We start from the raw sequence: 13,538 nt of genomic DNA on the forward strand, positions 1-13,538 counted from the left end.
GATGACGATGGATTTTGGTGAGTCAGAGTAGGTCAAAGTGGATGAGAGTGGTTCATGGTGGGTCAGAGTAGGTCACGGTGGGTGGTGGGTCACAGTGGGTCAGCGTGGGTGGTGGGTCACACTGGGTCACCGTGGGTGGTGGGTCATGGTGGGTCATGGTGGGTGGTGGGTCAGTGGGTCGTGGGTCAAGTTTTCATTGACCCACGCCAACTCTGGCTCAGTGGTAGAGCGCTTACTTCTAGGGCGTGGGGCCATTAGTTCGATCCTCGGTAAAGTAAGTTTGTCGTATACAACATTCTGTCCATGGGTTTTCTCGGGGTACTCCCGTTTCCTTCCACATTATCATTCCACTAATTCTTCCATCAGCATTAACTCGCCTTAATCATCGTCTCCCTTAGTCTAAAGCAATGCTATTCAACCTTTTTTTGTCGCGTACCACTAGACACAGTTCTCCATCCAATTGTGTACCCCTGAAGCTGTTTAAAAGAAATTAAATCGAAAAGAACTTATTAAACTTAATACACATGTTCTGTTGATTAAAAAGGGGGACAAATAGAGAACCAACAAAAGAACAATCACTGTGCCAATCAAAAGACTATTTACAGGGGTATAAAGTGCACATCCGAATAAATTAACGTAGGAAATTTCAAAGCATATGGGAGATATCCTGTTCTACTGATTTTCCCCTCATCCTCTCTGATAATTCGAGCACTGAGGACAATGTTAAAAATTCAAAAACTAAAAGTAAGTTTAGAACTAACCTGTTAATGAGATGACTGAGTTTGTTTCTGGGACGCCACCTCCTCGATTCTTGGCCGAATCTTAAAGAGTGCGAGAATCAGAGTTCATTCTGGATTCAAGCAATTTCTGTGCTTCATTTTTACTGATGTTAATGCAGAGAAAACCCTGTTCACACAAATATATTGATAGAAGTGGAAGAAGTTGTGAAATAGCACTGATCATTCAATAAATTCTCCAACTATGATCATTCAATAAATATTGGAAATATGATTATTTTAGGATTACGTACCCCCAGAAAACTTTTCGCATACCCCCGGTTGAATAGCACTGGTCTAAAGGGCGTTAAACAGAAACATTTCATTTATTTAAAATAAACCAGTCATATACAGGGCGATCCAATAAAACCTTCTGCATTTTAAAGTCTAATAAAACAAAAAATATTGCAGATAAAAAGTTGTTTATTCAAAAAATATAAAAGGTTATTGAGAACAGTTTATAATTACTTTGTTCATATTTCAATTATTCTGTTCTGTTATGTGTTGAAATGGGAACATTTGACAATACAATTATTATCAATAATATTCAATAAAACCCAGTAAAACCTCCCACTTTTTGATCAACTGCGAACTGTGAATAGAGGGGCGAGAGGAGTGCGGACCGCCTATCATGTCGTTTTCAGCCGTTAGTATGTGTTACGGTCAAAAATTCATGGCGTGTGCACAGTCGAAATATTTTTCACAAGCAGTAGTTCTGTGATTACAGTGCAAAAATTTTTTTTGCTATTCCACGTATCAAAAATGTTCCTGATTCGAAGACTATCTTGTAGTGAGTTGAAAATATCCAAACAACGGATTCAGCGTTTAAAAAAAAAAAAAAAAAAAAAAAAAAGTGCTTGTACGCCTGAGAATATTTAGGCTGTGAGATAGTCTGTTCAGCAGTTTCCAAGACATTCTACAAGGGAGCATACTGCAGCCTTCCTGCCTAGCCTACGAGCTGCCTAGGAAGAGTGTAAGAAGAATTTTACGTATTTACAAACTATTTGCAATACCATTTTATATTTTTGAATAAACGACTAACTATCTGCAATAATTTCTTTTTTGTTTGTTTGTTTTATTAGCCTTTAAAAATGTGGGAGGATTTGTTGGGTCACCTTATGTTAAATGGATGTTAGAGAACGTTCATTGAGATCTATGGTCATTCAGGAAGATCTGTGGCCGGCCAGATGTCTTTTCACAGGGCGATATTTGGTGAACGTATCAGTTTCATCATCTTTGTTTCTGACTTTCTACACCGGAGTTTTGATATCTCTTAGTTCCAGTATCAACGCAATTTCCACATATTGCTGCCTCAGCGCAGAAAATTTTGCTTCTCTTAGGATTCGAATCCGCCACCACATTAAGATACGTATGCTAACCATAATAAGAGTAATATATTTTCTATGTCCTTAATATCTTTTTGTTTGTTTGTTTGTTTGTTTCCGAAACAAAACTGCATCGTATGCGCTCTATGTAACACCACACAGTACAAAATAATTTGCCAAACATTTTGGATATCAGAAGAAAACGTATAAAATAGTTTTCCTCAAAAATACAAAATTAAATAGTAGTAACATTAAGTACTTTTGCTTTGTTAAACGTATTTACAAATATTATATGTTTTCTATTGACAAATTAAATTACCATTCATTATTGTTATTTATTGGAAGTACAAAATGAAATTATAAGCATTGTCTTAATCAACGTAGTGAATAAACGCAGAAGCTTAAGAACTGACCATAAGCTTTTGAGGTGAAACGAACGTGGAAGGATTTTTTTTTTTTTTTAGTGTAATACTTTAAGAACCAATCATTATATACTAAAAAAGCATTGGTATTAGGATTTTGAAATTTTAATATGACACAAAACGACGGATTCCTCTACAAGATCATCACATGAGTGACAAACGACAAAAAAAAAAAAAAAGAAAGAAAGAAAAAAAAGAAAAAAAGAAAAAAGAAAAGAAAAGAAAGAACGGAACATAGGTATTAGTATTCGGAAGACTGCTGCCGGAATTCGGAAGCACTCCCAATTACCTGTTTCATCGAGGAAGTTTAGTCTTCTATTGAATTTTCTTCTTCCTGCCTGGCTTTCAGATGCATGTCAAACTGATTCCTTTCGTTTCTCTGTGAGATTGTGTATCCCACAGGATTTTTATAGAAAATTCTGTTTTGACAATTACAATTATTTTATTTCATTCATATTTTTCTTTAATAGAGTATGGTAAATGTTATTATGTAAATGTTATTATGTAAATGTATTATGGTAAATGTATTTGTAGCGGAACTTTAAGCAAAGTTGCGAATTAAAAGAGTTATTTTTCATTACTATGTTCATGGCTGCCCACATACGTATATTGTCCGAAATTAATATTTAAAGAAATAAGTCTGACTAACAGTATGTATGTTATATCGCCAAATTACGCGTTGTACAATACATTCAAATGTAAGACAATAATTAAGAGGAAACATAATCAAATTTTAATTTTAAAAACTCTGTAATAACGTTGCATTACTTAGGTATTAGAAAAAAAAAAACTTTTCGCTACTCACAGTCGCCAGAGTATACATTCAACTTATACAATACTTGCTAGCTTATACCATACTTCCAGTGATGGGCAAAATACAGCCTGTGTGTCTGAAAGATTTTATGCGGTCAGCAACATGATTCTTAATCTGACTAATGAAAAAAAAAAATTGAGTTACTTCGTATGAGCTGTAATAGAAACAGACTGGCATATAAACCTTGACTTCATTCCAGTTCAAATCACATGAGAAACCAAACATTCATAGGGTTTAGTATTACAAGAAATTTGTAAAATGTACCGTTGTTAATTTTAATAAATTAAACTGGCTCCCCTAAAGTTTTTGTCTTTTCTTTGTCCATCACTTGTCTATATGGTTTCTGGAGAGAACTTTGGAACGAATGGATCAATTTGCGGTTTTCTATGAATTTTTGGTATAATGCCCAGTAAGTTACTAAAGACGCTTCTCAAGTGTGTGTGTATGCGGAAAATGTGTAGGCAATGTAATACGTATGATTGGCATATATACTGTCGCTAAAGGTTACAAAAGTTATGGGACGGTGGTTAAATGATAATCCTTAGTACGAATGCTCCATTATCTAATCCAAGGCAACCTAGTCTGTATTAGGGTGATTGTGTCTTTTATTGCCTTCTCAGGTGTTCTGTTTCCTCCCATTAAATTCATTCCACCATATAATATGTTTATGTGTGCATATACATATCAAGTTGAAACTTAATTTTAACACTAATAATCCCCAAAACATGGCAATATTTGAAAATATAAAGCAACATCCAAAGAAATACACTAATAAAATTTCCACCAATTAAAATAATATAATCACATTATTTCATCAAAATACACAGGATTTTAATACAGATTACCAATTCCAATTAGTAGTACAATTAAAAGATTCCTACAAAGATTTTGGTATCATATACATAACAGAACATTTGCACATAGAGGATGAGATAGAGTATATTGCGATTCCAAACTTTACTTGTGCAGCAAGATATTGTTTGTGTATATAGTACATCCGACAATAATATAGATTAATACTGGGTATTTTCATGCTAAGAAATACATACCAATTATTGTAGGTGATCTGAATGTAAATTTTATAAGTGAAGAACTTAATGAAGGTTTTGAATCTTTACTTCAAACATACAATTTAACTCCCAAATTAAATTATCAACAAGAATTTAAAAATCTGTATCGAACATTGACCAGATTTTGGTAAATGCATTTACACTTTTCAAATCATGAAAAAAGTGTAAAAATAAACATTTTTAAACAAACATTTCCAACTATAGCGAAAACAAAGAAGCACACGGTATATAATAATAAGGCGTTTTAGTTTAAACAATACTAATTATTTTACCTATTTGCTTAGTTGGAGACGTGGGGTTTTTATGATCTAACTAACGTGAATGGTGTATATGAAAAATACACGATACTATAAAACAGTTTTGAAATAGCATTTCCAATGAAAATAATTTGATAAAATGATTTGTAGAGTTATTGATACTACTTTTGTTTGAGACTTTCTCTATAGAAATATTGTTGGAATCGTCCAAAATTATGTTGTTGCTGTCTACAATATCATCCACGTTTTTTACACTAGAGTAATATATACATTAATATAATAATGGCACACTGTTACTTAACAGCACCCTTGTATTTGGTGCCAAGTTTCTGCACAAAATTGGAAACAATTTAAGCACGGAACAAATAAAGAGAAAAAGTAGATAGATCTTACTCACTTATTGCCTTTTTTGAAATATTGGATCTTTCCCGAAGGAAAATCACACTTAATAACGTCTGTTATTAATTAGTTAGTGCCTTTTCATGATTCAATTTTTTATACCAATAGTAATTCCGTACACCACTTTAATACTAAAGATATTTAAGCTGAATTAGACATCTTTCCATAACCTCCCCAAATTTATTTCAATATATTTTTGTTTTCTATCTATCTCAATATTTCTACATATGAAGAATGGGTTTTAAACCTTATTTTTCTCAACCTGTCATTTCCATAATTTTACTATATTTTCTTTTTCCAAGTTGTTTTTCTTAGCCTTATCTAGGGTTGCCGCTTACGTTAGAGCGGGACACAATTATCACGAGGGATGAAAAGGGTCCTACACTAAATATGCACCACATATTTTTATTGTTCAGAATATACTCACATTAAATTTACGAAAGGGCGAGTATTTAACTGTGGTGGGTGTAAGCTAGATTTTTGAAAACGGTAGAGCGTATACATACCAAAAATGATGGCATTACATCACTTGTTATTGGGCATGTGCAGATAGCCAGTTTCTCATACCCAAATTCGTATATGTAACAATTTATAGTGAGTAATAGAAAGAAATACATAGACACATAAAGAAAATTGCAATGAAACTTTAAACCAAAAAAGCACAAAATAGAAAACTCGTTGCGTCAGTTTGTTGATTTATAGTTAAACAGAAGTTATGAACCATAGAATCGGTACGAACAAAGAATAAGATTGGCTTAATTGGTGATGATCTCAATGCAGCCAGCACAAACGTTTTCAGCGATAAAGCCACATCGGTATCTCAATAGCCGTGAGTGCAAATTTTGGGTCGAGATTTTCATTGAAGAATTACATTTAGAATTTCTGTCGCATATTTTGTAAGTGTTTTTTGGATAATTTTGCGTCTCGCCATATAAAGTGTCATCTTAGGTAATTCGGAATGCTGGAAAACTTCTTAAAATTTGGGATGTCCCTCCTAACAAGTGGCAACCCTAGCAAAGACCTTCAGCTGTTTTACTTTGTAACATTTACATCTTATTGTTGATTCCAGAACCTTTCGAACTTCAACATTCATCAGTATCGAATACTTAATCGTAATGTATCAAACAAATTCTTTGTAAGAACAAACCTCTTTATAGAAAAACATTGAAGTGTTCTCAAGGTTGTATGAGCCAGGTCCTACTTTAGGCAGCATTTCCGGTATGTACATTGCAAGTTTGTTAGCAGGCTTATTGTGATATCCGAGTGGACGTTCCTGGCCAGACCCGAACGCAATTCTCTCCTTTTCCTTTTTCTTGAGGACATAATCAAAATCTGTTGTAAAATGAAGGAACAAGAAACATTCAAAGATATATTTCTTAAATGAATTTCCACATAATATACAGAATACTGTAATTGTATAAATTTATTGCACTACCCCAAAAGTTTTGTGTAAGCTTTTGAGGACTAATTTGATATCATGTGCACTTTACCTGATCCCTAACTGTTTCTTTAACAGAAGGTAAGAAACCATTTTCATATATACAATCTCTTTTACTATAAAAAAACTGTTACAATGTATGTGGAACCTGAAACAACCAATGCTCAAATTAACACAGCCAATAAATAATTTGACTATTAAATGCTTACAATTTACATTTTACGTGACTATAAAGTTTTACCAATTGACTGTAATGAAAGTTTGGTTGGAATTGAAGAACGTACTTATTATATTCGAATTTTTTATAATGAACTTAAATAAAAGTTGGTTTAACTTGTGAACTTTTAATTATATACTCAATAGCCCAAGAAATAAAGGGTTTTTGTCGGGAAAAATTCGAGACAAGCTGATTTTTTGCCAGTTGTTAGGACCCAACTAGAGGTTCATTTTCCCAAAAGTTCCCACCCCTCCCCTTGTGCTTTCCCCTCCAGCCCCCCTTTAACATCCAATTCGCAAGGTTTTCTATTAGCGTCATACCTCTGTTACTATTGATTCGATCTTCAAACATTTTTCGCAGTCTTTTTTCATGAACCACGATCTATAAAAAGTTAATCTTAACAATTTTCGCTAGGTCTAATACTTTAAGAGATATTCGTAGAAATACGTAAAATTTTACATTTTTACGTGTACTTTTTCCGTTTTTTATATTTTAACTTTTGTGTATTCGATAATTTGTAAAAATATTTCAAATAAAAGTTGTAGATCGCTTCTTTAGCTTTAAAACGGTGTATATATTAATATATTTAGAGGTATGGGTACGAGTAAAAGGCCACATTAAGAGCGAAGTGCGCGCTCACCATTATTGCAAACTTCACACAGTTGTCGCACCCTCGCTCGTTTCGTTTACCTCAAATATCGTAGCATAATATCGCATGGACCCCTACGCAATATTCAAAAATGGGCCCTTCATTCTTTTTCTGGCTTTGTTGGTCCCCTGAGCCGTAACACTCACGGTCCCTGCCTCAATCTACACTCACTATTGTTCTTGATGAATAATGATCGTAAATAAATATTTTCTGATTTTGTGGAATATATCACTCGTAATTTTTTTTTCAATTTCGCATAATTTTTTTGTCAGTTTCGGTTCGTGGGGTTTTTGTCCCTAATCCATACGATATAAGGTTGTTCCATTATTTACCACCTATGTACCCTCTGTGTTCCGGACTGACAACCGGTAACTGTGAATTAATTAACACTATTATCTATTAAAATAATCATTATCATTCACAGCATCACGTACCTCCTACCCACTGCTAGCTAATGTTACAATTTTTCTGTTCCTTATACGCATTATGTTCATTATTAGTTTCTTGACTTTTGTTTACACATCATCCTATCAATAATTCATTTCTGTCTATATTGAAGGCATTTAACAATATTTACAATATATAAATGCTGTTATTCACAATCAATTTCGTCTTGATCTTCATCCATGGTTGCTGCGATGTGACATGATTGCGTTGTGTTGCTGCATTACAATGTTCGTACATAGCTGAACAATTCATATCTGATAACAATTACAATAATTCTTAGTCCGTTTTGCAAGAACATGACACAACATACCATCTGGTACAAAAGGCTTTGAAGAGATAACTAGTTTAAGTACTTTTCTCCCTCCTCCATTTCCTCTTACGGACTCTAGCTTCCATCCCCGTTCAGTAGTTGACATATTGGCTCCCAACCATCTCTGTACTTGCAAATAAACCCTTAGTAAGTGCTGTTGAAATGCTTCTGTTGTTGAAGGTAGTTTAGCCAAATCGAAATTCGATCTCAACTTTGACTTTCTTGTGAGCATAGTAATTTTAAAGTATCGGACTTTATTCAAATGTGAGTATTTGTTCAGTCCATACAAAACGTTCTGCAATTTTAAGCAATTATTCTTTGGAAATATTGTCCTTTGTAAACATCAAAGCTTGCTTCTTAGCGTCAGACGAAAATTTCAACATTTCTACTGCTTTTATCTTTCATAAATCATAAAAGCAAGACGTAGTGTCGCAGCCAGTCGCTGCATGGGTAAATAAGAGACTTCTAATTTCTTTGTTTTGTTCAACCAACATTTGAATATTGTAAAATACTTTGGTTCGATCCTTACCACCTATTTGTTTACAAAAATACGTATTACTTTTTCTTCTTTCTCAGGAGGAAGGGTCACTAAAAGTACCAATAAATTCGTATCGGAGTCTACAACAACGATCTCGAAACACTGATTTAGTTTTTCTATGGCAACTTCCACTGTATGAGCATCAGCATCATCTGCCGTGTACACTGATATACCCCTTTTTCCAATTCTGATGCTACTGCCTGCAACATTTTTTCTTGTTTTCTCTATTTCCTAAAAAGTTTTCTTTAGCTGTTAAATATTTTGTGTTATCCTCAAAGTTTATTTTGCGTGAAGTTTTATTTGCAGCTCTTCTGTTCTGTTCCTCGTGTTTAGTGCTCGAATGCTTCGGATATTCATAAAAAATTATAGTAGCTGTTCCTCCATGGTTATATATTATATAGTCACAATAATTTTTTAACTATTTCTTCATATGTGGAATCACTCGGCAATCTCACATAATGAATCAGAAACCCTCCATCGACTACAAATGTTGCATCACTTACATCAATCTATTCTTGCAAACCACCTTGGTATATCTTCAGCAATGAGGATTTCGTGCCTTTACGGAGTTACACATCATCAAAAAGAGGCGGCGGTCTAGATGCTAGTGCATGTGTTAGGTATTCTTTTGTTTGGATTGTCAGAAATACACAATATTTTGTTGAAAAGCTGTTGAGGATCGACTGTCACTTCCATTGACTGAACTTTCACTCTTCTTGGGTTTACCTTGAGTTTTCATCATGCCCCTTCTATGAAGCTGTAAATCGCTGAAACGAAAAATCATTTTTTCTATCGCTGCAACTCCTATTTCATAAGCCTCATCACAGTTGACAGAATCATCAAACACATATCCAGATGATAAAGAAACAAGTTCTGTAGATAACTTAGTGAACGGATTGTGTTCTGTAAGCTATTTAGTGAACTTTTCCAAGTCTGCCTGGTTTCTTTTTCTTCTTCTTTCTCTAATCTCCATATGTTGTTCAGTAAATGTTATAGCGGTTCCCAAAAACTCGTCAATGGATTTCTAAAGGGACTCAAAAACCGAAAGTGAATTTTACAGGCGTTTTTTCAGTCCCCTTCGGACATCGCTCACGCATGTCTTGCAGAGTTTTTAAACCTACATTTTTAAATAGAGCAGGTATGACTTCCATTGTGGGTTTCTAAGCTGCACTCTCTACGTTGGATGGTTTTTGAAATACAGGCCTCTGAAATTCACACGCATGTGGCGCGTTATATCTCCGAAACTAGTGGCATTTGACCAAGTTTAAGAGAACTTTTTCTTCTTTTGATGTCCTCTACACGGCAATAATAGAGAAAACTACACTTCACATCCTTGTTGTTTTTGTGTTTTGTTTGTTCTGTCGAAACTTCACGGAAATGACTCTGCTCCCTTTTTACAATACGAATATACTTGAAAATCCAATCTTAATATTTTTCTGGATAAATTAAAACGTTAAATTTTCTGCGTATTACTTTTGATAAATTAAAATACTCCAGAGTTTCCATAGTAACAAAGGAATTTCATAGTGAGAAGACTTAATTTAATTGACAAAATTTAGATTAGATGTAAGAAACTAATTGGTACATTTACTTTTGTGAAATATACTATTTTGACCTTCGTATAACTCGTAACAACTGGTCTGTTTTCAAGAACTCAGATTTGCTAAAAAGATGAAATAAAAATGTTTTGATCATTGAATAAATAAGAGATTTTTAAAATACATACATAAATGCTTCATTTAAGTAAAAGGTATGTCCAAAATTGATTCTTTCTTACCAAAAATTCTATTTCAGTAAAAATATTAATTAACCATGGGTTGTCCTAATGATCACAAACGGGATCAAAATAACAGAACACCACTACTTACGATGCAAACCATACGAAATACTTCATTATTACGTTGATACATTAAAGTCGACTGAACAATTCGCAGGGATTGGCTGTCCAGCACCAGTGTTTGTGATACTGGTGAGCATGTACTTCGCTCTCTTAAGGTGCCCTTTTATACGTTCCCGTACTTCTAAGTATATTAATATATACACCGTTTTAAAGCTAAAGAAGCGATCTACAATTTTTATTTGAAACGTTTTTACAAATTATCGAATACACAAATGTTAAAATATAGAAACGGAAAAAAGTACACTTAAAAATGTAAAATTTTACATATTTCAACGAATATCTCTTGAAGTATTAGACCTAGCGAAAATTGTTAAGGTTGACTTTTTATAGATCGTGGTTCAAGGGAAAAGACTGCGAAAAGATTTTGAAGATCGGATTAATAGTAACGGAGATATGAGCGATAATCGAAAACCTTGTAAATTGGATGTTAAAGGGGGGCTGGAGGGGAAAGCACAAGGGGAAGGGGTGGGTAATATTGGGAAATGCACGTCTAGTTGGGTCCTAACAACTGGCAAAAAATCAGCTTGTCTCGAATTTTTCCCGACAATCATGGATTATTTCCTTTCATTTCCTGGGCTACAAGTATCCCCAGGAGTCAGCTGACCACAGTTTAAGAATCGCTGCACTAACTTAAATGTCCAAAACATCAATATAGTACAAGCTCCTTTATGATTTTTGTGTCATATGATACGGTGCAACGATCTCTTATTCGTATTTTGAAACATGACTGCAGTAATTTCTTGAAGCTACTTCTGCCGTTTCTCTCTGGGCATCATTAGAATTGCATCTATGGGTTCACACTTCTTGATACGTCTCTAAGAGCAATGTCGGGGATATTAAGATCGAGGTAAGTTTATGCTCGAGAAATTAAACTAGAGAGTTTCCGAAATATCTTGTCCACCCTATCGATTTGGAAAACATCATCCTGGACAGGACCAACATAGCAAAATTGGTCGAGCCCATTATATTCCTCTCCAGGCATGGGAATAATCAGTCATTTAATACGCTAAAATATGTACGAGACATTCCTCAAAATAATAGGAATCAGATTCTTTTCTTCTCTTTCTCTCTCTCTCGTTATGCGCATCTATATCATTAATTGTGCTGGGTTATATTTGATTGTCTGAAATAAATATTTATTTTATTTTGCCCAAAATTAAACATTCCTTTCTTTCAAGCCCCGATAAATGTCACTGTATGTTCATATGCAATATAATTATATATTGTCACGAAGATGTTAAAAAATGCACTTCAAACATAACATGACACATTTAAGTACGTGTGCTGGGTTGGAATAAGCATCATAATTTGCACAAGACTTATTAAGTCCTTCCGTCCGGCAAGCTAAAATGTTCTTAAAAATCAAACGAGTCAATAATGTTATCTATTGAATAGTTTGTTCAGAAACGAATTTCATCCGTGAAGAATTGAATATACTCACGCCCTTATCAAAATTTCAAAGTGGTTGAACTGTTTAAAGTAGTTTTGTGTAACTAAAAGGTATACAATAATTATAACTTCATAATTATATATTATTAGCAGAACACCTGTTCTTTGAAAGGGAAGAATAGTTTCATTTTGGACATAAAGGGCTAAATTTGGATTTAAACGGCATCGGCAGTGTCATTGATCGTCTCAGCGACCCCGAAAACTATGGATTCGACACTAATATCGATAGAGCTCCTTTGCGGATAATCGGTTAGCGTACGCGCCTTTGGCGTGGGAGACCCGCGTTCGATTCTCGGCGGGAGCTCACGTGGTTCGGGTTCCACGTTAATAAGTAGGTCCACGTCTCATACAGCCTCGCTGCTGAACGGGACGTTAAACTCAAAGTCACCACTAGTATCGGTCACTTTCGATCATTTTTATGTATATCTTCCCTTCCCCAAATTGCGGGGCTGAATTTGGGCTTAAATAGCATCGGATGTGTTACCGTTTATCTCAACGATCCCGAAAACTATGGATTCGACACTGATTTCGGTCATTTTTGATCATTTTAAATATCTCTCCTCCCCCTCTCCTAAGTTGCACCGTCAAAGTAAATAATAAAAACCATCCCTGACCCGAACCTCATCTATGCTGAAAATATGATCGAGATCGGACTGGTTCAAAAGGCATGAAGTCACAAACATAATCACTCTCATTTTTATATATAACCTAACGATCTAGTTGAAATACCCCTTCTTCGCACGGGAAGAATATGTTTATGGACTATTCTTCCGCCGTAGGATAAGCAGTTCAATGAAAATGTAAAGATACAATAAGTAATGTCATCCTCACCTTTCATTTCCATGTCGATGAAGGTTGATTTTGCACTTAAACAGCATCGGAAGTAATACTATTCACCTTTGCGTGCCCAAAAATGTGAATTGCACACCAATATCGTTCGTTTTCGATTATTTTTGCAGGCCCCATTTGTACTCACCCTTTACCCCAATAGCGAAAATTGTACAGTAAATGTAATATCATAAGATCATTGGAGGTCTAACAGTAAGGTTGATAATCATGGCAATGTCAAATGTCATTTTAATTGATTCAGTTATTCCGTGATGTGATCATACGCACTTACATTTGCTTTTATATACTGTACACTATACAGAGATTTAAAATAAATTAGTTCAGAAAGCAATGACAATTTAAATTTGTCTGAACAGAGGAAATCTCATTTTAAATTTGACTGTATTATATATAAGATATGGCAACCCTTACTGCTTTAGAAATAGTAACATTATAAATCCGTCAACTGTGCGTATGAAGCATGAACGAAAAAACTCTCTTCTCCTCTCCCTTCCATGATTTTGAAAGAAGAGACTTATTTCAGTACCACTCGGAAGGATTCACCTGAGCAGAAGATTCCGTAATTGTAAAACTCGGTTGCTTCCATCCTACCTCCTCTATTTTCCTTATTACAGTGGTTAACAAATTGAGACCCAGGAATCTCTTCTTCTTTTTTCCTCATTCTTATTATTCTTAATA

At 34.4% G+C, this 13,538-nt stretch overlaps 1 protein-coding gene across 2 annotated transcripts in view; it reads right to left on the reverse strand.

Annotated features, from left to right (window-relative positions):
- The window catches only part of LOC145680716 (uncharacterized), a 91,424-nt gene that overhangs the window by 45,777 nt on the left and 32,109 nt on the right, over positions 1-13,538 (reverse strand). For both annotated transcript variants that reach the window (XM_081751649.1, XM_081751648.1), the window contains exon 2: positions 6,211-6,395. In XM_081751649.1, coding sequence (XP_081607775.1) covers positions 6,211-6,395 — 185 coding nt within the window. The remainder of the gene's footprint in view (positions 1-6,210; positions 6,396-13,538) is intronic.

The sequence above is a fragment of the Thermobia domestica genome, chromosome 3 (genome assembly GCF_964235325.1).
Source record: "Thermobia domestica chromosome 3, izTheDome1.hap1.1, whole genome shotgun sequence".
Taxonomy (NCBI): domain Eukaryota; kingdom Metazoa; phylum Arthropoda; class Insecta; order Zygentoma; family Lepismatidae; genus Thermobia; species Thermobia domestica.